At 44.8% G+C, this 26,012-nt stretch overlaps 1 protein-coding gene across 1 annotated transcript in view; it reads left to right on the forward strand.

Moving 5' to 3' along the window:
* The first annotated feature begins 3,644 nt into the window (after positions 1-3,644).
* PRKCE (protein kinase C epsilon) overlaps positions 3,645-26,012 on the forward strand; it is a 462,687-nt gene continuing 440,319 nt past the window's right edge. The window contains exon 1 of the mRNA XM_045549528.1: positions 3,645-4,774. Coding sequence (XP_045405484.1) covers positions 4,427-4,774 — 348 coding nt within the window. The 5' untranslated portion in view covers positions 3,645-4,426. The remainder of the gene's footprint in view (positions 4,775-26,012) is intronic.

The raw sequence follows: 26,012 nt of genomic DNA on the forward strand, positions 1-26,012 counted from the left end.
ATTGCAACATTGTTCACACTGCCCTGGGCATGATGCTGTTCTATCAGTTCTTTTCCCATAAGCCTTAATTGTGAAAGGAGAGGGGCTCCATCTTGATCATATTTGTTGAATTCTTATATCATTTTCTTCCTCCTTTCTTCTCTTCCCTCTCTCAACGATTACAAAACAATTAGGCCATAGCTGGAATCCAAAGGACATTTTACTCAATGTATATGCCAATCACTGTCTTTCCTTTCAGGATTGTCTAGAGAGGATAAGAGAAATTTGAAGCAGGCAATAATTATTGATTGGAATTTTACATTCTAAGCCATCCCCCTGCAAGGGTTTGTTTTTCTTTTCACAGGAAATCTGGAGTAGGGAGTTGTTTTAGACGCACCTCCTCCTCAGGTAAATTTAAGGGTTTTCTCCTAAATAAGTTTACATCTGGTATCTCTGTGATGCCCCGGGAGAATACATATTTTCATTTGGCCAAGTTTGAGAGTGGGAAAGTGAAAGGTTTATTTAGAAATAAGGATGTAATAAGGGCAGGAGACTAGCAATGTCTGCATGCAAAGTACAAGCATTCTTCCTTTTTATGGAAACATTCAATTTATCCAAATATAAAAGAGTCATTTTGTTTAGCAAAGTCTTTTAGTACCCCTGCCCCAGATGAGTTGCTGTATGGAAAGAAGACTAGATTAGTCGCCTTTGAGAACTGCAGTCTAATTATTCACATGGGCTCATGGTCTGCTAAGAGACAGATGCTGCCTTCCTATAACCTTACCAGGGACACAAGGAAATGGGGTTGGAAGTTTGCAGGTTATCAGTTTTAAGACAGTCATAGAGATGGTAACAGATTCTATTTAACATATTTGAGGGTCTTACCTGGGGAGAGGGAAGTCAGAATATGATATGCAAAAAGTTCAAGTTCAGTGTGTCCTTAATTCTAAACTTATTTCCTGTTTAACATACTAAAGAGGAGAGATTTAGGTCAATGTTTTTCAATCCCATGTACTTCTGTTTGCATGTAAGATAGGACCCACCCAAAGCAAGTAGTGAGAAGGTATGAAACACCAATTAGTCAAGGATCCCTAACTTCATGAAATCCTTGACTTTCTAGACTTCGCAACAGGGCTAGGACTAGGATGAGGCAAATGAAGCACTCAGCTTGAGTACAAAATTTAAGGGGTGCCAATAAAGTCAGTAATACAAATAACATTTTAGTGCAATATTTAGAATTATTTAAAATTTGGATATTATGTTCATCCTGGTTATTTTTAAAAAAATATTGCCTTTAGGTACAGAGCAGTGGTTCAAGCCTGTAATCCTAGCACTTTGGGAGGATGAGGAGGCAGGAGGATCACTTTAGGAGAGGAGCTCAAGACCAGCCTGGGCAATAGCAAGACCCCATCTCTACAAAAAATAGAAAAATCAGCGGGGTGTCATGGTGCACCTGTAGTCCCAGGTACTTGGGAGGCTGAAGCAGGAGGATCTCTTGAGCCCAGTAGTTTGAGGTTGCCATGAGTTACGATGATGCCACTGCACTCTAGTCAGGGCAACAGAGAGACCTTGTCTCAAAAAACCAAAAATGCATTTAAGTCTTGATTAGTGAGTTTATTCATGCCCTTTAATTTTTGCGTCTTTGAAAAGTATCTCACCATCTCATTTCAGTGCTGGCCCTACCCTACAAATGCGTTTCAGAAGATCCAGTGCTATTTGCCATTGCCTTCCATCACATGCCCCAGAAGCGGGAAAAGGCTTCTAAGAATAGAATGGTGGAAGAACGAAGGAGAGAAAAATTCTAATGATCAAGGAAATAAAAATTAAACAGCAAGGGGATATCCTTGCTTATACTTTGTCAAACTGACGTATTTAACATATCATACCTCCAGCTAGTGGGAGTGGCCTTGTAAGGCGCAACTTATAAAGTCCTGACTTTTTATATGTGAATTAACTCAATTGCCCCTGGGACTGTATCTTAGCACCAACCCTATTCAGCTGCCCTATTCAACAGGGTGGGCCCGGAGAGATGACCACACTAGTAAGCTCCAGGGTGACTGCAGGCATCTATTTCGGGTGCTCTTGAGATGACAGCATCTGCCACAATGGCCTCGGGAATTTTCTGATCATTTTTGGAACTATGTGCTGCACTTGATAGTTTGCTGTTCCAGGGCACTGCCTCTTTCCTTGCCTTTAAGCCTTTTAAGCCTTAAAGCCACAGGCAATGATAACCTTTCTCCATTGAGGAAAAAGTGATCCAGAGGCGGACTTTAAATTTTGGTCTGCACTAGCCAGACCTGCCAGATGAACGCTCAGCTTGCCACCATACCTACAAATTCCCTGACTGGACTTGACGTACGGGTGACGGTGGAGGTTTGCTTTCCATCTGCACATCTCCCCAGGTTCCAGGTTGCGGAGAGGACCTCTTCCCCGCGTAACCCTCACAGGTGTCCCAGCTGGGCCGCGGCCCCGCCCTCCCAGGTTCCCAGTCCCCGGGCGCGGGGCAGTCCCTCTCCCGGCCGCCTTCCCCGTCCCGACTCCCCGCGGAGGAAATTCTTCCCCAGCAGCCCAGGGCTCGCCTCACGTGACCAGCCGCCGCCGCGGCTTCCAGCAAGAGTTTAAAGGTTACGGAGGAAATTAGCATGGGCACAGCTACTCGCCCCCGAAGGGCGCGCCCCATTTTCCCCCGCAGCCCGGCCGGCGGCTGTCAGCGCGCTGATTAGAGCCTATGTCCCCCAAAGGGGCACAGACAAGGTCCGGCTTAAATAGGAAGAGTCACTTTGTAAAAAATAAACAGACACACAAACCCAGCCGGAGTTCTACCAAGCTTTCACTTGTCAACAAGTTCTCGCAGACTGAGAAGTCCACGACAGATCCCAAAGGGGAGAATGTCCCCAAAGAAAGGGAAGAGAGAATAATCATGTTTAAAAACTCACACCGAGCCTTGCTCGTCTCTCCCGCTCCCCCTCCCCCACCGCCGCGGAGCAGAGCGTCCCCGGACAGAATGACAGGCCAGTACTCTGTAGGCTGCTCTTTGGGGCCACTGCCCGAGTGGGGCCGGGCTGGGGGAGGGTCCTGCGTCCCCCAGCCACACCTCTACCCCGGGCTTTAAAAGACAATGTTGGCCGCAGAGTCCCCAGAGATGCGCAGCCCGCTGGCCTCCCGGTGGAGACCGAAGACAACGCATCCACAGCCCGCCGCACTCGCGCCCCCGCCCGGCACCGCCACTCCCCGGGGTCGGGCTTGGGGTCCCTGCCCAGCTCGCCCGCCCGGCCCCGCGACCCGGGCAGCCTCGCCCGCTTTCAGCCGTTCTCTCCTCGGCTCACTTTTTCCGTATTGCTCCCCCAACCGGCAAAACTTTCTATTTCCCTAAACCCTGGCGCGCGCGCGCGCGAGCGCGTGCACACACACACACACACACACACACACACACACACACACACACACACTGACGTCTTTTGCGCATTTCCTGCATTAGAGGGAGGGCGATCGCTCGCACACCGACGGAGGGAGAGGAGACCGCGGGGGAGAGCGGGCTGGCGGGCTGCGAGCGAGCGGCAGCCGAGAGCTGGGACGCGGAGAGCGCGGCGGGCGGGCGCCGGCGTCCGGGAGGTGGGGCCGCGCCGAGTCGTCGTCCCGGCCCCGCCGCCGCGCTGCGCACCGCCCGGTGCCGGCCTGCCCGGAGCCCGAGCGGCGGCCACCCCGACTCCCGAGCCCGCGCGGATGTGAGATTCCGGGCTCCTGGCGCCTCCCGATCGCCGGCCCCGGCGCGGCGCTGCTTTGCCCAGGAGGCGGCGGCCCGGGCAGGCTGTGTGGCTTGTGGATTTTTAAAAATTTGGCTCCGAGGAGGACCATTTCCTCTCGACATGCATCCCTCCGGATAGACTGAACATCCTTCGGTCCACCCCCCGCCCCGCGCGGTCAGAGGCAGGCGCTGGGTGTGCGAAGAGGATCCGGGTTGAAATCTGCGCCCCCGGTTCTCGTCCCCGCCCCGTCCCACCGCCCCCTCCCGCTCCCGGAATCGAAATTTCCCGGGATTATGTTTCGGAAAGGTAGGTAAGCGCCGGGCGCGGCGCCCGCTTCCCCGCAGCCCGGAGCCGGAGAGCCAGCGAGGCAGAGAGGCAGCCCCCGCGGTTGCCGCGGAGCCGACAGCTCGTCTCTTCTGGAGGTGCCGCCGGTGGTAGGGGGGGAGAGACTTACTCCAAACACGGACGTCCCCAGCTCTCCCCCCCTCCGTGTTTTCCGTTAGGAACCCGGCTAGGAAATACATGCACTCGCTGACAATCGCCCGCTCCAAGGCGCAACGCCACAAGGTGTAGGGAGTGTGTGGGGTGGGGCGAAAGGGGACCCAGGAGTCCCCGTGGCTTGGAGCTCCGGGGCCGTCGGTTCTTCATTCCTGCCCTCGGGGCGGACAGAGTGACCCCGGCCCCCAGTCCCCGCCCCGACCATGGTAGTGTTCAATGGCCTTCTTAAGATCAAAATCTGCGAGGCCGTGAGCTTGAAGCCCACAGCCTGGTCGCTGCGCCATGCGGTGGGACCCCGGCCGCAGACTTTCCTTCTCGACCCCTACATTGCTCTCAACGTGGACGACTCGCGCATCGGCCAAACGGCCACCAAGCAGAAGACCAATAGCCCGGCCTGGCACGACGAGTTCGTCACCGATGTGTGCAACGGGCGCAAGATCGAGCTGGCCGTCTTTCACGATGCCCCCATCGGCTACGACGACTTCGTGGCCAACTGCACCATCCAGTTCGAGGAGCTGCTGCAGAACGGGAGCCGCCACTTCGAGGACTGGGTGAGTTCGGCGCTTCCCGGTCTTTCCGGGAACCCGGTTGGGGGGGGTCTCTGGGAAAGACTCGCTGGCCTTGGTCGTGGGGCTCGGGGACTTACTGACGACTGGTGTGTGTGTGTGTGTGCATGTAAGTCTCAGTTTCCTTGGGGAGGCACACTTCACTTCGTAGTTGGGGAGAAATAGGCATTGGGGAGAGGAAGATGAGACTTGGAGGGTATGGCCCTGTGCCCCCTCCGTGCCCTCCAGACGGCGGGTGCTGCAGGGGCTGGGAAGCCAGGAGAGCCCGGCTGCGGGTGCTGAAGGTTGGCCGAGAACCCGGCGTCTTCCGCAGGCGCGTGGTGGGCTGGCTGTGTGTGATTGTGTGTGGGTGGGTCCCTCCGTCCTTGGAGAGGCACGTGGAGCCTTAGACTGAAGGCTTCTTGCACGTCCTGGCTTTGTCCTGCGTAGCCGAGTGAGGAGTCACTTTATTTTTCCCTCCTGGAGGAGGCTTGCTTGTTTCTATTCTACTCCGTGGTGGTTAGCGCATCTTCTGACATCCAAGAGGAAAAAATGTGTTCTCTTCCAAAATGTCCCCTCTAGGGTCCCAGAAACATCAGTTGAGCTTGTTTTGCCTAATTCATTGCCCATCCATCCAGAATGAATCTGGTATTTTAAAAAAACGGTTTTGCTTGTGGGTAATTGGAAATCAGTGCTTTGAATCTGAAAGTTATATTGTTTCTCTGTTTTGATTGTCAAGATACTGGGCAATGAAATACTATTTCTAAATCTGAAATTGAGTTAACTGGTAAGTGATTACATTGTAAAAATATTAGGGAGTTGGAAACAGGCCTTGTTGAGATGTGCTATAAACCAAATGCATTCAACCTTGGCACTTGGACAGAGAGAAGCAAGCTTGTGTTTTAGCTGTTCTTGGAGGGAAAGTGTTAAATTAGGAAATGGATTTCTGTATTTTCAGGTTTGTTACATGTTTTTACCAAGAGCAAGTGTTGCTCTGGATGTATATATTTTCAGGTTCTTTGGTATACACAGAAAGAGAGATAGCTAGGTCTCATGAAGGTATGTAGAGGGATCGCTATCTGTTGAAAAACAGATAGCTTCATGAGTGTTCTAGGGGTCAGGGGTTGTGTATGAATCACCTTGGCATATCACCCTACATATTTTTTCAAGGACACGAAGGTTTAAGGAAAAATAGGAAAAAGCCTGTTCTTTTTATGCTCATGGCTGTGATGTAGTCTGCCTGAAACCATGGTTACAGGGCTCACAGGGAAGCTCCAACAAGCCACAGGAGTACAACTCTAGGAGATGTGTGGCTTGCACTTTGGGAAGCGAGCAAAGCTTTATGGAATCCCAAAGAACTCAGTGCCATTCCATTCCATTTCACAGATGCCCCTCACCTCCACCTCTCTCCTCCCACCGGAGTTCCTACTCATTCCCTGCTTCCTTTCCACACATGGCCTTTCTGCCTTTTGCTCATGGAAGCTGTGCATGTCTGGGGGGTGGGGGCAGAAGGGGTAACTAATTTCAGAGTCCACAGTGCTCACCATTACACCATGGAACCTTAGGGATAACTAATTTCAGAGCCAGATCTAAAAACATGTGATTTTTGTGTGTGTGTGTGTCTGTGTGTGTGTGTGATAGGGTCTCACTCTGTTGCCTGGGCTAGAGCGCGGTGGTATCATCATAGCTTACTGCAGCCTCTGACTCCTGGGCTCAAGTGATCCTCCTGCCTCAACTTCCCAAGTAGCTGGGACTATAGGCACGAACCACCACTCTCAGTTAATTTTCCTATTTTTTGTCAAGATGGGATCTCCCCATTGTCCCAGCTGGTCTCAAACTCCTGGTCTCAAGCCATCCTCCCACCTCCTCAGCCTCCCAAAGTGCTAGGATTACAGGCGTGAGCCACTGAAACTGGCCAAAACCTGTGATTTTGAAGTTGTTGTTGTTTTTGAACAGAAAGAGGAAGAAAACAACTTGCCCATGGTAGCTGGGACATGGGGCCTTCTGCAGTGTGTGCAGAGGAGGGGCCTGGACAGCGGGGCAGAGCAGAGAAGATGAACGGCAGGACTGCACTTTCCCACAGAACGCATGTCAGCTGGAGCAAGAGTGTCTGTGTGTCTCTGGTGATGCTTTGCTGGGGTCCACCCCAGACTCTGGGTACTTCAGCACTTCCGGTGAAGCCTGTAGTGGTAACTACTTACTTGGTTATCATTTTCTAAGGTTCTCAAATTCATGTTGGACTTGGCCCTAGATCAGATCATCTAGTGCATGGGCAAGTTTTACAGATGAGGACAGTGAGTTCCAGAGAAGCTAAGTGGGCACCCAAGGTCACATGACCAGCACAGGTGGGTTGCAGGTAGGGCCCTCACCTCCTATTGTCTAGCACTTGTCTGGGGGTGCTGGTAAACAGAGCCACCAGATTCATATGCTGTGTCCCTGACATTTCTATTGTGTGTAATAACTTAAAGTGCTTTCAAAATCATTCTCTCTTTTGCCTTATAGCAAGTGTGAATTAGGTATGACAGCTATTGGACAGATTAAAAAACGTGAGACGCAGAGAAGCCCAGAGTCACAGGAGGAATCAAGTAGTGGAGCTGGTTCTGATTGCTGATCTAGGGGGTTTTCACTAGAGGATGCTGTGGCCACTCTGGTCCCCCCAGACTGAACATGGGGATGCATCAGCACAGGTGACTGGCCCTTTGAGACAGAGACAAGTCGCAACTGGGCTGACTAAATTCACCTTTCCCATTCCCATAATCCAGGGTACACCCACAGATTCACTCCTTTTGATAGGATGCCTGGGTTCAGGCCTCTGCTTCCTTACGTGGCAGCAACGGAGAGACACACCCTTTCTCAGGTGTAGCTGAGAAATCTGGCCTGAAGTAAGGCCACGTGCAGAGCAGGAAGCCACTGCTTCTCTCATTGCTGCAGAACATTGAATTCAGCTGCACTTGGAATTCCCATGTATTCATGGAGCTCCTGTTTTGTGCTCAGATCCAAGCAGAGAAGCGCAGCACTGTAGGTGTTCCAGGGGTAGAAGAGGCTATGGGTTACTCTCAAAGGGCTTCCATTTCACTAGAGAGATGACACTAAGCAGATTCATGTAGACACCTATGTAGCAATTAGGTTCCAAATGAGTGGTATCATAAACATGTTAAGAGTTCAAAAAGAGAGTGTGCTCGGAGAGCCAGAAGAATCCAGGAGGACTCTTGGGAGGAGGCATGACCTGGGTGTGAAACAGTAGGTATCATTTAAGGAAGTATCTACAAGAAAGGACAGTGTTCTGGGCATGGACACTGGTGGAATAAAGACAGAGAATGCCTGTGGTCAGGGCCAGAGAGTGGATAATTAGGGCTGAAACCAAGGGTACTAATTAGGAAAGACAAGGCAGGGTAAGGTTTCCCAAATTTAAGACTTTTATCTGAGTACTGCCAGTGTGATTATTTACTTAATGTTTTAAAAAATTGATTCTTTTATTTTCCACTTAGTCTTTTCTTAATTCCCACTATACATGAAATCACAGGTTTGGTTATTATAGTTGCAATTTTTCTTTATCATAATAAAATAAACGTGATTCTAAAATAAAAAGTTCATTCCAGGTGCCTCTTAACATCATTAGTTATGTGGAGCCACACTTTTGAAACACTGGAGTGGGAGAAAGTTTAGAAAACTGAGGTGGATTCTAGAATGTGTAAAAGCCCGGCTAATTATGCTCCAGATAATGAGAGACATTTCGGTTATGATGACAAAGGGGGTTGCTTTAGAGATAGCTCATTACAAAGAGGAGGAAAGATTTTGCTGGTGCTTGAAGCAGAATCCATTATAACAGTATTGCTATGGCTAGGGCTTCCAGGAACTGCATAATAACACCACTCAGGCTTTGGTGTGCGTAAGAATCACACCAGTGATAAAGATATAGATCCTCTGGCCCCACCTTCAGAGCTTTTGATGCTGTGGTTTGGGGATAAGCTAAGTGCTGGGAATCTGCATTTTTAACAAGCTGTCCTGGAGATTCTGGCTTGTTTTGAGAAACTTCGGGCTGGAATAGAAATTGCAGGCAGGAGAGGGCTCCAGGTTATTAATGGATCAAACTTTCATACATAGATATGTCCTGAAATTTTATTGTAGAACTTTATAATTCTTAAAGCAAGATTTATAAGGATAACTGTGTGGGTTTGGGATTGGGATTCATGTTAGAACTGGAGTATTGGGATTCATGTTAGAACCGGAGGCTGGATGAAGGCTGGATGGAGTGGCATTGCATTTAGGACAGGGGTAGGGAGGCAGGGCTTTGAGGGCTGCCTGCAGGTCATAGCTGGCCATCGGTTCACACGTTGGATTTTGCTCTATCATTGCCCCAATAGTCTATATATCAAGCTCAGTTCCCCTTTTGTTCTACTGCCCTACCTCTGAAGATGTCTTTGGTTTGTGTCACCCCCTTGGTTTGTCCTGTAGAAGAGGCACTCATAATACAATGGTAATGATAGAAAGTCATCGTTTGAGAGGCACTTCCCCAGAGTGGTTAAGGGCATAGCTCGGGCTGCTGGGGCTTGAATCCCACTGCTACCACCTACCACTTTCATGACCTTTAGTGAGCAACTTAACCTTTCTCTTTCTTCTTCTGTAAAAAGTGGGTGATAGTAAGTGTACCTGCCTATAATGAAATGGGGTTGTTGTGGGGATTAAATGTGTTCGTACACATAGAGTGCGTGGACTAATGCCTGGCCCTTAGTAACTGCTCAGTGAATGTTTAACTACTACAATTATTATTGTCATATTCCCTAAACCTAGCATGGGGCCAGCCCCAGAGAGGGTTTTTTACTGAGCTGATTATTATACAGGTCCTGAAGAAGCCAGTTTTTTACAGGCTCCAAAATAGTTCACTTCAGTCTGGCGGTCTCATTTGGCAATGAATGGAACACTAGAAGTGTTTACATTTTTCCAAAGTAGCCCATTGATGGGGCTTCTCCAAATTATCATACCCCTGCTGACCCTGGGGCATAGGCCTATATCTGGTTTGGAGAGGTTGGGCTCTTCGGGGCTGCTTCCCCTTTGGCCCACCAGACTTGCTGGGGGTGGGCAGTCTTACAGAGCCCCAAGCCATTCTGATTTGATGCCCAGGGTGGAGCCTGGGTTAGACAGGTCCCCTGCTGAGTCTCCTATGGTCGGTGGCCTAACCACACTTTGATATATTGTCCTAGGGCATATCTTCATCTTTCAGAAATGTGCAGGGAAATTTTCTTAAAGAATCTCTGAAAATCTCCATTATCATTTAAAGGAGTGAGGTGGGAAGGGCCCACTAAGGAGGTATGGAAGGGCTGGGAATGGTCCAGGTCCCCTTGGTTAAAGGCATAGCTCAGGCTGGTGGGACTGGCCTTGAATCCCACCACTTCCACCTACCACCTTCATGACCTTTAGCGAGCAACTTAACCTTTCTGTTTCTTCTTCTGTAAAAAGTGGATGATAGTAAATGTACCTGCCTATAATGAAATGCGGTTGTTGTGGGGATTAAATGTGTTACTGCACATAGAGTGCGTGGACTAATGCCTGGCCCTTAGTAACTGCTCAATGAATGTGTGCTCCTACCCCCTGAACTCATCCGCCAGCAGCTGAGGGTCCAGCTGTCTCTCCCTTTTCCTTACTCCTATAATAGCATTTAATTCAATATTGCTCCCCTTGGAACATAGTTGGTTGCTTAACAACTACTTGAAGTGGTAGTTCTTGGTCCAGTGCTATCACAGACAGCCTCTTGGCATTGGGCCCCTAGAGTTGAGGCCCTGAGACAGTCAGCTCCAGCTTCGTGGGCAGTCAAGGGTTATTTCTCTGTCCGTTTCTCCTTCTTGGTATCTTTGACCAAGAGCAGATTTAGTGAATATTTGAGAACATCAGTTTCCCAGTTCCTCAGTGGACCCTTTCCCTGGAATCAGTGAGTTCTAACTATAGTATGTCTTTGCCACCCACTAGCTGTGTGCCTTTGGGCACATGACTTAGGCTCTTTAAGCCTGTTTCTTCATCTATAAAATGGGAGTATAATAGTTCTTACCTTTCAGGGTTGTTGTGCAAATTAAATAAAGAACTGTAAAGCTTTTAGGAACAGGTCTGGCTACAATACATTTCAGCAATTTTATTAATATTTGAAGAGTTATGTGTGTGTTCGTAGTTTTAGAATCTTAAATCAGAACATATGGTTCAGTGAAAGATATTTTTCTCCTTGATCTGTGAATGTATTTATATGAAAAGTCTTACATAGTCTAAAAATAATTTAATTTAGCTACTCTTACCAAATTGCCCTTTTGAAAATAATAGAATTACTTGAAATGAGATTGTTTTGGAAAGTCTAGGAATTGGGGCCACTGAAGACAAAGGTTAATTACTTATTGAAGCACATAAGTAATTGGAAATGGGGGTATTTGGGAGCTGTTATTTTGGTTTTATTGTACAAACTCCATGTAGGTTCATGGATTTAAATACATTTTCAATGCTATTGACTCTAAATTCCTAATTCCAGCCCATACCTTCTCTTGAACTCTAGAACTCACACATGGGACTGCCTTCTTGTCATTGCCATTTGATTGTGTAAAAGGCATCTTAAACTGAAAATGTCTAATACCGTACACCTAATTTCCTCCTCCCCAATCTAAGCTCGTCTTCCCCAGCTCAAGAAATGACAATTCCCTCCTTCCAATTGCCCAGGACAAAAACCTTGAGGAGCCATCCTCAGTGCCCCTCATTCTTGCGTGCTTCCTGTTCAATCCATCAGCGACATCTGTAGTTCCTACCTTCAGAATATATCCCACATTGGGATCACTTTCTGTCCCTCTGCTGACACCACTGAGGCCCAAGTCACTATTAATCTCGTCCCTGGGTTATTTCAACAGCTTCCTAATTGGTTCCACGTTGCCTCAACTTCTCAGATCCTGTCATTTTGCTCACGAATCCCTCCGGGTAAAAGCTTAAGTCCTTACCATAATCTGCAAAACCAACAAAGTCAGGCCTCCTGTTATGACCTCTCTGACCCCAACACCTCACTACTCTTCCCCTTGTTCTTTCCTTTCCAGACACATTGGCCCACTCGGCACCCCTTAAACGTACTCACCATGCTCCTGCCTCAGTCTTTACACTTGCTATTCCATATTTCTAGAATGCTCCTTTCCAGGATATCCTCATGGCTCTTTACTCAAATGTTACATTCTCAGTGAGGCCTTTTCTGGCAATCCTATCTAAAATTTCACCCTTTTTCCTTACCCTATATGCTCTTTTCCTGCTTTATTTTTGCTCCTGAGTTCTTATCTCTACCTGATACACTATATAGTTTTCTTATTTATCTTTATTATTTATCTCTAACACCTGAATAGAAGTTATAGAAATGCACAATTTTTTGTTCACTGCGGTATTTTTGGCAACCAAAACAGTGCCTGGCACATTGTTGAATGAATGAATGAATTTAATTAAACAGGTGTGTAGTCCCCCAGCCCCTACTGTGATCTAGCACTATGGTAGATATTGGAGTTTGGTAAAACAAAAGTTGTGTATATAGAGTTCCTGCCTCTGGGGGACATGGAATCCAGTTGAGGACACCAGGATGGTAAGCAGTTGAGTGAATTCCATAAACAATCCTCTGGGTACCCAGGGCCTGTGCAATGTGCTGTAGTGAGGAGAGAAGACAAGGGCCCACTTGTCCTCCATTTGCAAAGTTTAAATCAAGTTTAAATTTTTTTATCAGGGCTTTAAATACAAAACCCTTTGTGATTGGCAGCAACAAGAAATGAAATTTCAAATTCCAGCGCCAGAACTCACAGAGCTCATTGAGGCATGTGCAGACAAAGCTTCTAGGGGTTTCACTTAGGCTAAAAGAACTCCAGAGCAGGCCTGCAGTATTTTACATAAATAAAAGCTACACTTGGCAAAACATTATATTTCTCTCCAAGTTCCTCCGGGTATATACGGGCTTTTTAAGTAATTACAATCTATTATAGTGTTAATCAGCAGGGCTGCACCTGTTTGAAATTTAGTTTTCTGGCAGAAACATGTGAACTGGCCAAAAGTCTGCACTGTGCTGGGAGAACCAAGAGGACAGGAACATACTGTTGTCATTGTAACTCACTGACATCTAAACAAAATGGAAATTTCAGAGGGAATAGAAATGAAATCCGTAACACTGGGCTGGGGAGGACGAGGAAAAACAGGAGCCTGGCACCAGACCCAAGTGCTGAAATGAGGACCTCCCCTCTCCCCGCAATCCCTGTTCCCTCTACCTCAGCTTGAAATCTCAGAGAGGTAGTTTTAAGCAGTGAAAAGTCACCTTTATTTGCCAGCAAGTAGACTCAGTGAGTTCCTGAGCCCAAGAGATAGAAAAGACTGAAAATCAGGCTCAAGAAAGTTTAGAAAAATCTATGGTGGGTTAATCTATAATTAATTATTGAAGAGAAAAATAGTCTATGATTTTGCTTATATCCTTCTTAAATAAGTTTGATTTTTAAGACTATGGCATCTCCTGGTGCCAGTCTTCTTTCCCCAGGCAGATATAAGCATCTCATGAGCAGGAAGCATCCTCCTCTAATCAGAGTTTGAGCCACTCTGGAAGTCCATGTCACCTACTCATTCATCTGTTGGTTGAATGAGAGAGGCTACCTCGCTGGTGTCTGTTTTGTAGAAGTTCAGATAGGAAGCATTCTTTAATCAGACTTAGATTGTGTTCTTAGAAGTTCATCATCTGGTACAGTGCTGGAAAAGAAAAGAAGGTAGAATTCACAAAAGATTCTAAGCAGTGGACAGAGGGGTGTATTAATTCATTGTCTGGCCATCCTTTCATCCATTTGGCAAATATTTATTGAATACCTTATATGCCAGGCACCATGCCAAGAGCTGGTCCTTGCTCTCATGGAACATATAGTAGGAAACATAATATTAATCAAGGAATACCATAAATATACTGGTATGTAAAATGACAACTGAGAAGGAGAGCTTATCACAATTCTTTCAGAGCCTAGGGACACCTAGAGCTCTCCTCTTCAGGATTGAATTAGCTAATACTATTCTTCTTCCCTGGGAAATTTATTGAATGGGGAGTCAAGTGACTCTCATTGATCAGTGGTGTTGGACTTTAGGTTCCACATCTGTGAAATGAGGAGTTAGGATAGTCCAGATGCTCTGTAAGACACCTGTTAAAAATGACCCTGACTCAACTCTCTGCACCCTACATTTTGGGCCTTGGCTATGTTCAACCTAGTGCTTGGTAATATTTTATCATTATTGTTCTCCATGAAGCTAAGTCCTGTCTCCCCTGTAAAACTGCCAGCTTCTGCTTTTTCCCCTCCTGATCCTTCTTCATTGTTGCAATTGAAGTCACAAAGCTATTTTTGATAGCTTGCTTCTTACCTACAGTTCAAGGCCCACAAAAAATAAATTTATGTTTTAAATGGAGCCCTCTCTCTGTAACATTGAGCCACTCAAAGGGTATTGTGAAAACAAACAAGCAAACAGGATTTCTAGAACTTAAGGTCTATGAATCTCTCTCTCTACCTTCTGCACTGATGATTATCTCAACCATTTTAGGTAGCTCAAAGAAGCATCAATTAACCGTCAAGGACAGATCATATCATTGACCAGGGTTTGCTAGGCTGTCTTTCCAGGAGCCCTACAATATTGTCAGGTCTCTCTGATCAAAGAGGTTGGGAAATGTTACAGAGTCAAATGCACATTGGTGTATTAAAGATTGCAAGATGGTCTGTAGCAAAAGGAGTTGTACACCCCTGTTTAGATATTTCCCGAAAGTATTTTATCATAGAATGCTCTTATTTAGGAAACATTAGGAGTGAGTGTTTTGCGGACATATTTTGGAAACATTATAATTAGATAAAAGCAGAAATGGACTTTCTTCAAGTGGGCCATTTGGAAAATCAAGATTAACACCCTTTCATGAAACTGAATTTGAAGAACTATGGAAATTCAAAGGAGAGGGGGATTCATGTGGGTTCTAACAGTTGGCAGAGGCTCCTTGGTAAGACTTTGAGCCAGGCCTTGAGGAAAATGGGATCTAAATAGACAGGGAAGGAAGCCCCTCTAAATGGGAAGAAGAGCATAGAAAATGCTGGACAAGTGGTGTTAGCACTTTGACTTATGAGGGAAGTCAGGAGACCAGTAAGATTAAAGTAGGAAAGCAATCCAAAAATAATTGATTCATTTAAAAAAAAAAACTCCCATAAAACAAGCTGTCCAAAGAAAGGGAACAGTGGATAGAATGGATATTCATTCATTAATCTGTCCATCCATCTCGCCAGCCAGCCATTCAACAAATACATAGTGAATACTTTCCACGTTCTAGGAACTTTGCTCGGAGCAAAGTTGAACAAAATCACTCATGATATATTGAACTCTTGCTTATGAAGGAAATCTATGCTGAGGGCTAACCTCAATCTCCTGTGCTGCACTTCTAGTTAATTTTCTTTTGTTTATTTTTTGATGGGCCTGATGGGGATGGAGAATAACTTTGCATCCTCATGTAATTGGATGGTGGTTTGTCCAAGTTCATGGATCTAAAAAAGTAGCATGGCTTTGGAGTCAGTCAGTCCTGGGTTTGGATTCTAGTTTTATCAGTTTTGGCTGTATGATATTGGGCAAATTATTGGGCCTATCTGTACTGGTCTTCCTCATCTGAAAAATGGGAGTAATAGTTATCTTGTAGTTTTATTGTAATATTAGATAAAACATGTAAAAGTGCCTGGCTTATAGCAAGTTCCCCACAAGTGGTAATTATAATATTATTGGTAATTATCTGTGGCTACTATTTATTATTAGATTCAGGTAAAATTGTGCTTTTGTCTGAAGATTTTGTTAGTAATAACCAACTGAGAGGTTGCCAGCAAAACCTTTTCCAGTCTCTACTTCCTTCCCTCTCTGAAATGAGCTAGCAGCAAAAATTGGGTTTGCTGAATTACAAGTGTGCAGAACTAGAATTCCACACTTTGCCCTTCTTAAGCAGTTCCAGGGGTGGGAGGTGAAGGGAACAGGGATTACCTGTCCTTGGGATGGCTTCCATCCCAGTGGATGGGCATACCTGATACATCGCTCCCTCTTGAATTTTTGAAAAGCTGAGACAGTGTGGTATTTTGAACTAAACATCATCTGCATTAGCTTGTGGGCCTAGTGTGGCAACTGAATTTTGAGGCTTTTTTTACAGCCTGTTTTTCTGTGGATCAGGTGTATGCTCCATTTCTCTGGGCCAAAGCATCTGACTTCATTTTCCTACCAGGTGTCCCTTATATAAGCCCAGTGTCTAATGCAGCGCACACCAATTGTTCTGTTGTCCTAGCCCAAATTTGGGCAGTGCACAAAGGTGCTCCATTTAGAGAGCAAGATTTTGCTTTTGACCATGATGTCAGAATGGCTAAGGAGTTGAAAGATAGTCAGCCTTTTGAAAAGATTACTGTACTTTCATAAGAACTATGCATTTACTTGTTAATTGTCTGTTAAGACACTTTATCGTAAGCTCAAATTTCATTTTAGATAATTTACATTTAAGTAACAAAAACAAATGTAGCAAATAGCTCATTTGACCTTCGTTGGAGACTATTTCTCAGAAATTGCTTTTTATTCTCCTTTTCAACAAAAAGGAAGTCCTTTTTCTTCTTTTAATACCTTCTTCAGAATTCATCCAGGAGCTGGAGGTCTGGTTTTTCTACTTTGTAGCTTTGTGACTTTGAAAAAATTCACGCAAGCTCCTTAAACTTTTGTTTTCCAATTTATGAAAGGGTTAATAATAGTCATCTTCCATAGCTTGTCAAGTTGCTGTGAGGATTAAATAACATAAATGCAGGTCAAAGTGCTGGGGCGCTGAAGCATCAACTCTGTGCCCCATTGATGAGCTACTGTGAGCTTCTGCAGAGTTTCCATGTCTTGAAGTAGATAAAAAAGTTTGTATTTGGTACCCAAGCTCCTTTGTCTCCTTTGCTCCTCTGTGACACCCATCCTATATCTCTCAGCCCAGAGTTGCCAGATGAAATTCAGGATGCACAGTTACATTTGAATTTCAGATACACAATGAATACTTTTTTTCTTAGCTAGCCATATGTCCTAAATATTGCATGGGACATATTTATACTAAAAGAGTATTCATTGTGTATCTGAAATTCAAATGTAACTGGGCCTTCTATTTTTATTTGCTAAAGCTGGCAACCTGGGCCTCTGTTCCCCACAGCCCCACTAATGCAACATGCCCAGGAATGGATCTGCTTGTCTTCTTGTCACTCTGAGGGCAGAGGAGGGACATTTAGCTTCATGTTAAAATAATCCCAGCCTTAGCCAACAGTAGAGAATATGTTTTTGATCAGGAACCCCTTTCGAGAGCCCTTAGAGTCATGGAGGAGGCCTCCTGCCTTAAAGTTTGAAGTTCATCCCTCCTATTAGCCAGCTGTAGGACCCCACATCTGTCCTCCCCCTATGGTGAATATCAGGGCTCCACTCACAGCAGGCACATAATGTTTGGCCCTGACCACCTACCTGGCTTAAAAAATATTTTCTTCATTTTAGAAAAGAATATCTCATCTCATTTAAGCTCCAGGTGCCTGAGTATTAATTCATGGAGACAGCTTAGGATTGGTTTTTGTATCTTTGTTAGTCTGGTTCCCTGGAATCCAGGGGATTTGGCTAAGAGTTGTACCAGATGATGACACTAAATACCCTTTCGTGGTGCTCAGAAGCAACGATCATCTCCTGCCCAGCCCCACGTGCCTACAGAGTGGAGTAGGCATTCTCACCAGATGTTCAGGGCCCTGCATGGTTTGCACCCCCCACCCCCTTCCATTTCTGCCAAGCGGATCCCTCATCCTCCAGGGCAGGAACGTGCTGCATGAGCACTTGTTTGTGTCTTCCATACCCAGCTTCTTTCTTTCCCTTCTTTGTGCTCTGCACCCCAGTATCCCCATCCCTGGACTACTCTATCCACCCGTCCAAATCTCCCTCTTCTTTTGGTGATCGTTCCCACCAGGCTTCTGCTCTTTTGGCCCTTGGGACTACGGTAACACTATTTGTGCCCTCCATTAAAAAATTACCTAGTGTTGATGACTGGATGCTTTCTGTCTGTTCTCTAGCAGAGACAGAAAGTGTTTGCTCCTGAGAGTAAAACTCCTGCCTTTTTGTGCTAACACTTTGCATATTGCCTTGTACATAATAGATACTTGATTGGTTAAATAAAGTTTTAACATGAAATTATAATAATGTTTATGTAAATAACAGATGTTCTTTAGATATTTGCACTGGGGTAGTCTCCTTCCTTCAATGTCTTAGTGGTATTTTACTTTAATATAGTATAAGAAAATTACACACGTGCATGCATGTGTGTGCAAACATGCACACCTAAATGTACTTTAAAAAAGGAAAAGACAAGGGAGGATGCTGATACATGGGGAGGACTTTTATCTTTTACTTCTGCATTATTTCTTAAAATTAATTAACTTAATTTTTTAGAGCAGTTTTAGGTTTATAGGAAAATCTAGCACAAAGTACAGAGAGTTCCCATATGTCCCCTCCCCTTTCCATGTAGTTTCTCCTATTATTTTAACTTTTTAAAAAAGTGAAAAAAGGACGTAGCCCAGCTACCAGATATTGAAACAGGGGGCACCATGGTTAAGTGCAAGGGCTTTGCATGAGAAGGAGGTGGGTTCTAATCCTGATGCCACCACGGAACCAGCTGTGCAATCTTTTGACAAATTGTCTAACCTCTCTGAACCTTTATTTCTTCATCTGTAAAACAAAGCCGATAATATCTATCTAATTGTGTTGTTTGAAATAAATAATATAATGCATATAAAGTGCTTAGAAAAGTGCTTGTTACATGATAAGCACATAAAAATGTTGGCTATTGTTATTTTAATTCTATTGTAAAGAATAAATTGTAGATTATGTGGTTTGGGGCTCATTATGTTGTTGAAGAATCCATTTGATTTAATTTTATGTGACTGAGGGTTGCTTGGGGTTAGGGGTTGCTTTTCATCTGAAGGATGTGTCTTAGACAGATGGTAGCTCTCATTATAATGAGTTACATAGGAAATGGCTGTGGTTTGCTAAGTTTGTATTTGCAGCCGGCTTTCAAGCATTTATAGGCTAGTATACAGTCACAAAGTGCTGCATTCACAGTTTGCTTGTTTATTTTTCACCGACTTGGCTCTTCCACTAATGAGCTGTGTGACTTTGAGGATGAAATGAGACCTCTCTGAGCTTCAGTTTCCTCAACTGTAAAATGGGAATAGTCATATTGGCTCTGCTTACCTCATTGGGTTGTGAGACCCATTTAATATACCTCTGAAGAGTGCCACATGTCACGTGTGAGTAGTGATAATGATGAACCAGTCTGGAATTTGGGGAGGGGCAGGGCATGTGCATCGAAGTTTACAAATGGGGCCATTGAAGATAGAGGGTGCCTCTTGGCAGGGACTAGAGTGGGACTCAGACCTTTTCTCCCCAAGTCCCTGATCACACTGAGCAGCATTTAGGTTTCTTAGCCAAACAGTCTGCCCCACTCTTGCACATTGTTGGGGCTGAAGATTTAAAATCGATCTGTGGGCTTTGTTTCTAGGAAACTGATGTCTTAGAAGCCCACCCCCTGGCACAAGAGAACACGTCTCTTTCTCTTTGCTTTCCTGTCCCTACTCAGCTCTTTAAAAATTTGTCTTTATCACTGCTTATCACATGACTGTGCACAGACAACCGTAAAGCCAACTATTTTAAGGGGAAAAGGAGAGGAAGACAGATAAGACAGCGATTCAGAAACAAGCAGGAAAATGGAGTCATGTGGTTGTCCCCTTTATGGATGGGATTTACAGCAGTTTTTTTAGACCCGAGAAAGCCTCCTTAGTGCCTGGAGAGCAAATTAGGCCCATCAGGAATGTGTTTTAAAGCCCAGATGGAGCAGTCCTTCACACGGGCAGGGCCTCATTAGCTCTGTGCGGCGCTCTCCTGCCCCCCAGCGTGGCCGGGGCCTCTGCTCTGTGCCTGGGACCACGCTAGGTCCAGAGGAAAGGTCCTGGTGGTTGACCCCGAGGAACAGAAAAGTGAGAAATGCCCACTTGAAAAGACTGATCACATCAATTTCAGGCAGAGCAAGAGGAAACTGGGTCTGGTCCTACCCTGTTGTTAGAAGTATAAATTAGTGGTGACTTTTTTGGAAAAGCAACCTGGTAGGTAGTGTCTGTAAACATTAAAATGTATATATATTATAATCAAGGCAATCAGTGTTTCATTTTTAGTTATCAGTCATATATATGTGTAACACACTAATACTATTTAAAATCCAGACCACAGCTTGTCTCTGCTAGCTGCAGGGGTGGCCCTGTGGACCCTCCCCTCCGCACAGGCTGTCATGTGCCTTCTCAATGGGATTTGAATTTTAGGCAAGTGAGGCATCATTTGACCCTTCCCAAATTTAAACTGGTTAAGAACTTTTAGGGTTTTATATGCTTTTTGTACAGGCTCTATTTTTCTTTTTGAGGGAGAAAGACGTAAGAAAAAGAGAATAAAGGTACGTCTTGACTAGAGCCTTGTTTTTCAAACTATGGGTCAGGATCCCTAAATTAAGGTCCTGAAATCAATTAAGTGAATCTCAAACAGCAACTTTAAATATGGAAATTGGACAATATAGAAATTATCAGAATGTCTTGCATGCAAAAGGGTAAATATTACTTTATAAAACATCTCTTTCAGTTTTGTGTGAGTTTGTATGATCTCGATTCTTACCGGGAGTCCCAATGAAGGGAAAGAATGAGGAACATTGCCCTTGAATGCAGTTTCTCATTCAACATACTTTTCGTGAGTACCAGTAAAATGGAGATAAGAAAGTAAAGATAGGGTTCCCTGTACTCAATAAGCTTATAATTTGCTAACCCAAACAATTCCATAAAAGCAGATATGTTGTGATTGCCCAGGGAAGGACTGATAGAGACTTTGTGGAGGAGGTGGCTTTTGACCTGGGCCTTGAAGGATGGGTAGGATAGACTGGTTCTGAAAAACCTGCCTGACTACTCCTCAGTAAACAAGTCCCTCACAAGGAAGAATGCAGAGGTGCCCTGATGAACTGAAATACCTTATGTTCCCTGGGAGCCCCCATCTCTTGAAACCCCTGCAAGTGGCATTCAACATCAGATAGTGGTGCATCAGGGTTCCTGGGTTGAACCACTGGAAAATCAAGGTTAGAGAGCGTCACGCCCTGTGACACATGGTGGGTTTCCCTAGCACTGGCTACACTTTAGCCAGCACAGGAGAGTTTTGTGCCTTCTGATGAGGAATGCTTTGGAAGATAAGGTGTTTTGGCCTCACCTCTTATGGGACTGTACACTGTTAATACATTTATTCAACAATTTGTGCTTTTTCTCTTGATTCTCCTATCAGATTTGTAGGGTAGTGAATATATGCTTTTTTCCCTTGTCATTTAAGGACAAGACCTAGGGAAATTAAATGAAGAATTGATGGCTGAGGCAGATGAACGAGCACCTGGGTCTCTTGGTTTTTAGGACAGGGCTATTTCCTGCACATGCACAGGTGTTTAGTCTCTCAAACACATGAGGTCCAGGATGCCCAGAGTCTGGTCCAGAAGGTATTGATATCGGTATCATTATACATTTAATACCATTATGCATTTATGCATTTAAGCTCTATTTAAAAGGCAATCAAATGAATGAAAATTCCTTCTTTCATTCTTTCTTTCCTACCTTCCTCTGTCCTTTTCCTTCCTTTTTTTCTCTCTCTATCTTTATTTCTCTTAGAGAAGATCAGAATATTTTCCATGGAATATTTTCCCTCCAATTGACAAAATATAAAAACTGCTATCTAATAACAGATATTCATTAAATCTTTGTTTATGGATGAAATTTGAGGAAACAGATTACCTGATTCCTAGAAGGGTGCTTGTGTCGCTATGCCACACTGTACCCAAACTTTGTCCATCCATTATGCTTCCATCCATCATCCATCCATCCATCATCCATCCATCCAGATAGCTTGTCAGTTTATTGGTCATATAGATAATACCAATACCATGTGTCTAGAATTTTTAGTAAGGGAGGCTGATTTATAATTATTATTATTTTTAAATTTGTCCTTCAGAAAATTAAAGGCAATTGAGACTGGGGCAATTGATCAGACCACCCTCTGGGCTAACAAAAGTTGAAACTTGTCTGTTTGGTTGAGATAACCATTTGCCTGTCCCTCAGCAGTTGGTCTTTACATGTCCAGAGGATGGTAAAACTCCAAGGAGGAATTTTTTTTAAAAAAAAATTCTTTTCTTTTGGTTATATCCTTTTTGTTTTTCCTACTTCCAGAACTTTCTAGAGTGTCAGGATATATTTACTTTTGTAATTCAGTCAGCCTACTGCAATGGCAAGATTTTTCCTTTTGAGTTGTAACTCTTCCCTTGGAGCAGGGTTTTCCAAAATGTGTTTCACACATTAAAAGAAGTTTAATGAGTCAAAGACAAATTCCATAATCAAGTAAATTTAGAAAACAGTGGATTAAATAAAGCTAAACATTTATTACAGGACTTTTCACAGCTTTCAATAGCTAAGTTCTATCAGTTTCCAAACTCATTTGATCATGAGACATTGTTTTGGGGACAGTACTTACATCTCTTGATGTCATTTGGGAAGCACTGTCTTAGAATCTGGCCGCTGTATTTGAAGTGAAGACTACATAGTTGGGGCTATTGACCAAGGGAGACTAATGTGGTGAACAAGAAAGGATTATTATTCATTTATGTTAATATTTTTATTATAGAGACTAAAACTTTGTTTTTTAAAGTAGGATACCAAGTGTTGTTTATAGGCGTCTGACTCTAAAGAAGAGAGACAAGCCTAGGTTGAACAAATGTTTGTACAGTATATGAAAATAGGAGTGCAAACAGGGCCCCTATTAGCAGGATTTTCTAAATGATATTATGGAGTTTATCCTTGTTCTGTGTTTAGCCAGTGACATTTATGAAGCAGCAGCAAAGCCAGTGTTACGGTTCTAGAGACCATTCATATACAATTACATGGGCTGAGGCCAGAGGCCCGCTGTCCTCCTCCTTCCCGAATCAGGTCAGGGTGAATATTATGCAAGTGCAATTTAACTCTTGCTGCTTCTCATCAGAAATCAATCGTTACTTGGTTGGACCCAGATTGTTTGTTACCCATCAACTGTGTTGTGAAGGTGTACTTCAATATTTCATTTCATTGTGCTTATTGGAAAAGATTTTTAAAAAGCTGCTTGCAAAGATGTGAGTGTGATCATTGGGGCTGACTTGCAGCAAAACCATGGAGTAGGCGAAGACTGATTTTGGGTTTTCATGCCCGGACCTTCCACTTCCCAGCCCCCCTGAGCCTGGCCCCATTCAGGATTCCTCGGGTGGAAACCGATTTATGCTGAGGTGGACAGACATGATGAGTTTTACAAGACTGGCGTTTTAAAAGAATGCTGTGGAGGAGGCCTTCTTTCACTTAGAGGATGACATTGAAGCTTCTGGAATTTTCAGATATCCGTGACAGGCGAAGGTCGATTTCTTTTGGTCAGGAGGACTCTTTCCAACCAGGAAGTCACTTGAGAGCAAGCTCTTACTGAGACCATCCTCTGTGTCAGGGGCTGGGGTCTTTCTATAAACCTTCGACGGTGAGTCAGGCCCGACTTGCCTATGGTGGATGGATATATTTCTAGATTACCTCACATTTGAAATACTTGTCTTCCCACTCTGTGAGGGATTAGTGCTTTTCCACTTTAAAGGAAAAACAGGCCATAAATCACTCAGGAATTTTATGGCACAGTCCAAAGCTCAGATCGAAGGCCAAGGAAAAATTAAACTCCAGCTTCTTTAGGGAAAGGCAAATGGAAAAGAGAGATTGCTTCCTGAAAAGAGGCAGGCACTGGGGAGGAGGGCAAGGACACCTTGAGTTAGTCTACAGAAACTCCTTTCTGGCGTCCTTGAGGAGTTTCTGAGAATCCCGGTCTTCACCTTGATGAACTTGAAGGCAAAATGGAGCAGGCAGTTGAATGTTTGGGAAATGGATGAGAGACATGATTATCTTTGGGAGCAAGATTTTATGTGGTGGGATTATGCCTGTTGTAAATCCAGTATCTTAATTTTTATTTGCTTCAGGTCATCCGTATACCTGATTCCAATTTGGTGCTGGTCAAACGTCGGAGGAGGAAAGGAAGGGATGAGGTGGGAGTTTCTGAGGCCGGCTGACCAGGGAGAAAGCAGGCAGATCCTGGGGACTGGACTTCATCATCAATTACAAACAAACAGAACAGTCCAGAACTTGTTAGTTGCAAAACAAAATAAGACCAGCATGAGAAAGCACTTTGTAGACAAACATTAAGCAGTCTCCTTTCTAGAAAATGTTTCCTCAGATCCGGAAAACCCAGCGTGCCCTTTAGCATCTTAGCCCAAGCCTTCAACTCTTTTCAGCTCACCTTTTCCTATGGTGAATAAAAATGATGCTGTTTTGAAGTCCTTGCTTTCATGCTTTTATCCCATCTTTTACTCAGGAGCAGCGAGGGCACTTGCGACTGGTTTCAGGGAGATAAATACACTGTCATTTATCAATAAATGCACTGTCATTTGTCATTTCAGAATTGGAGTGAATCTAAATGAATCATAACAGTTGCATTTTATAAATGATTCTCCTGGGTATTGGCTAATTTTAAACCGGTCTGACAAGTTTTAAGGTCCATGTGGTTTGAGGAAATTCAGTGGTGCATTTCCTGGTTTGGTCTTCCTTATTTCCCTCCAACCTTGCTCCTTTTGAGCATGCAGGTGTGCTTGGCTTGGAGGGAGAGGGGAGGTTCTGAGAGGCTGGGCCCAAGGTCATGCCAGAAGAGTTCAGGCCTCTGCTTGTCAGCTGGCACCAGGTGCAATTCCCAGGGGTCTCTGAAGAGCTGGCCTTCAGCTCACAGTTGGACCTGGACCTAAGTGGGAGGCAGCCCTCCACCAGGAAGCCTCCAGTTGGCAGGATGGGTGGGCTGGGGAGGGGTAAGCTCTGGTTATGAGAGTATCATGCGATTCTGCTCCCCTTCCTTGGAGCTGCTGCCTCCACCCCAGGCTCTGACATGAGAATCTTCAGCCCCTGGCAGCAGCTTTGCATTGATTTTCCGCTGTGGCTCTACAATTGCAGTGGTTAATGGGCACCAACTGTTGACTTGGTTTTTTTGTTTGTTGGTTTTGAGAATTTGTTTACCCCTGGAGTGGGGGGGGTGGATCTTCTTGGCCCTGGGAAGTTCAGGGAGCCCCAGCATGGTTTCACTGCAGGTGTCATTACCTGGTCATCATCGGTGGTGGCCAGTTTCCTAGTCTCGAGATGGAACCCATGGTGCCTCTCTGCCGGGTGTGCAGCCCTGTTGATGTTCTGTAGCTCACCTGTGCAGGTTTCCCCAGCTGCCTACTTCTTGCAACTGTTTGCCTACCATGCAAGTGTGACAGTGATTGAAATGTTGCTCTACAAAAGAGATTTTTAAAAACCAAAACAAGTGCAACAATATAAAACATTTTAATAATTTCTTAGAGGATACAGAGCTTTTTCCTTTCTTAATACCTGCAATTCAAATGACATCAGTAAGAATTATATTTTTACATTAGGAGGAAAACTAAGTTCAAGATGAGTGTGGATAGAGAAGAGGATGGTTCTATTGTCAAACTGTGATCCATACACAGAAGTGGCACCAGTTGGTACAAGTGCCATTGCCTATTGCGTTCTTGACCGGCCACACCCATTGTCCCATTGTGATGGAAAGTTGTTATAACAAAGAGGACAATAAAAAGCTTGGCCCAGGTTCTGAGGGGAAGGCCAGTAAAGGCAGCACATGCTCATCCTTCTGTGTTCAGTCACTGCTAGTTGGGGAAGGAGGGGGTATCACGCATCTCCATCGTTTCCTTTTTTCATCATAGTTTCTAGATCATTCATTCATTCATTCATTCAACAAATCATTAGGGAGCCCCTGCCATGTGCCAGGCATCAAGATAGCCCTGGGGATATAACCAGGATCATGATAGATAGGGACCCTGATCTCGGAGGGTTCACACTCAATTTGGGAGACATGAGCAAATGGGCAATTACTACAGGGTCTGCAAAGCCCTGTGATGTCTGCCACCAGAGCACTCGAAAGGGGCTCCCACTTAGACGTGTGGAGCTGGGGAAAGGTTTTGGGAGAAGGTGACATTTAAGCAGAGACCTGAAAGGAGAAACTGGAAATAGTTTGGTGTGGCTGCATTGTGAAGTACGTTGGGGGG

Source organism: Lemur catta, chromosome 4 (genome assembly GCF_020740605.2).
Source record: "Lemur catta isolate mLemCat1 chromosome 4, mLemCat1.pri, whole genome shotgun sequence".
Classification (NCBI taxonomy): Eukaryota; Metazoa; Chordata; class Mammalia; order Primates; family Lemuridae; genus Lemur; species Lemur catta.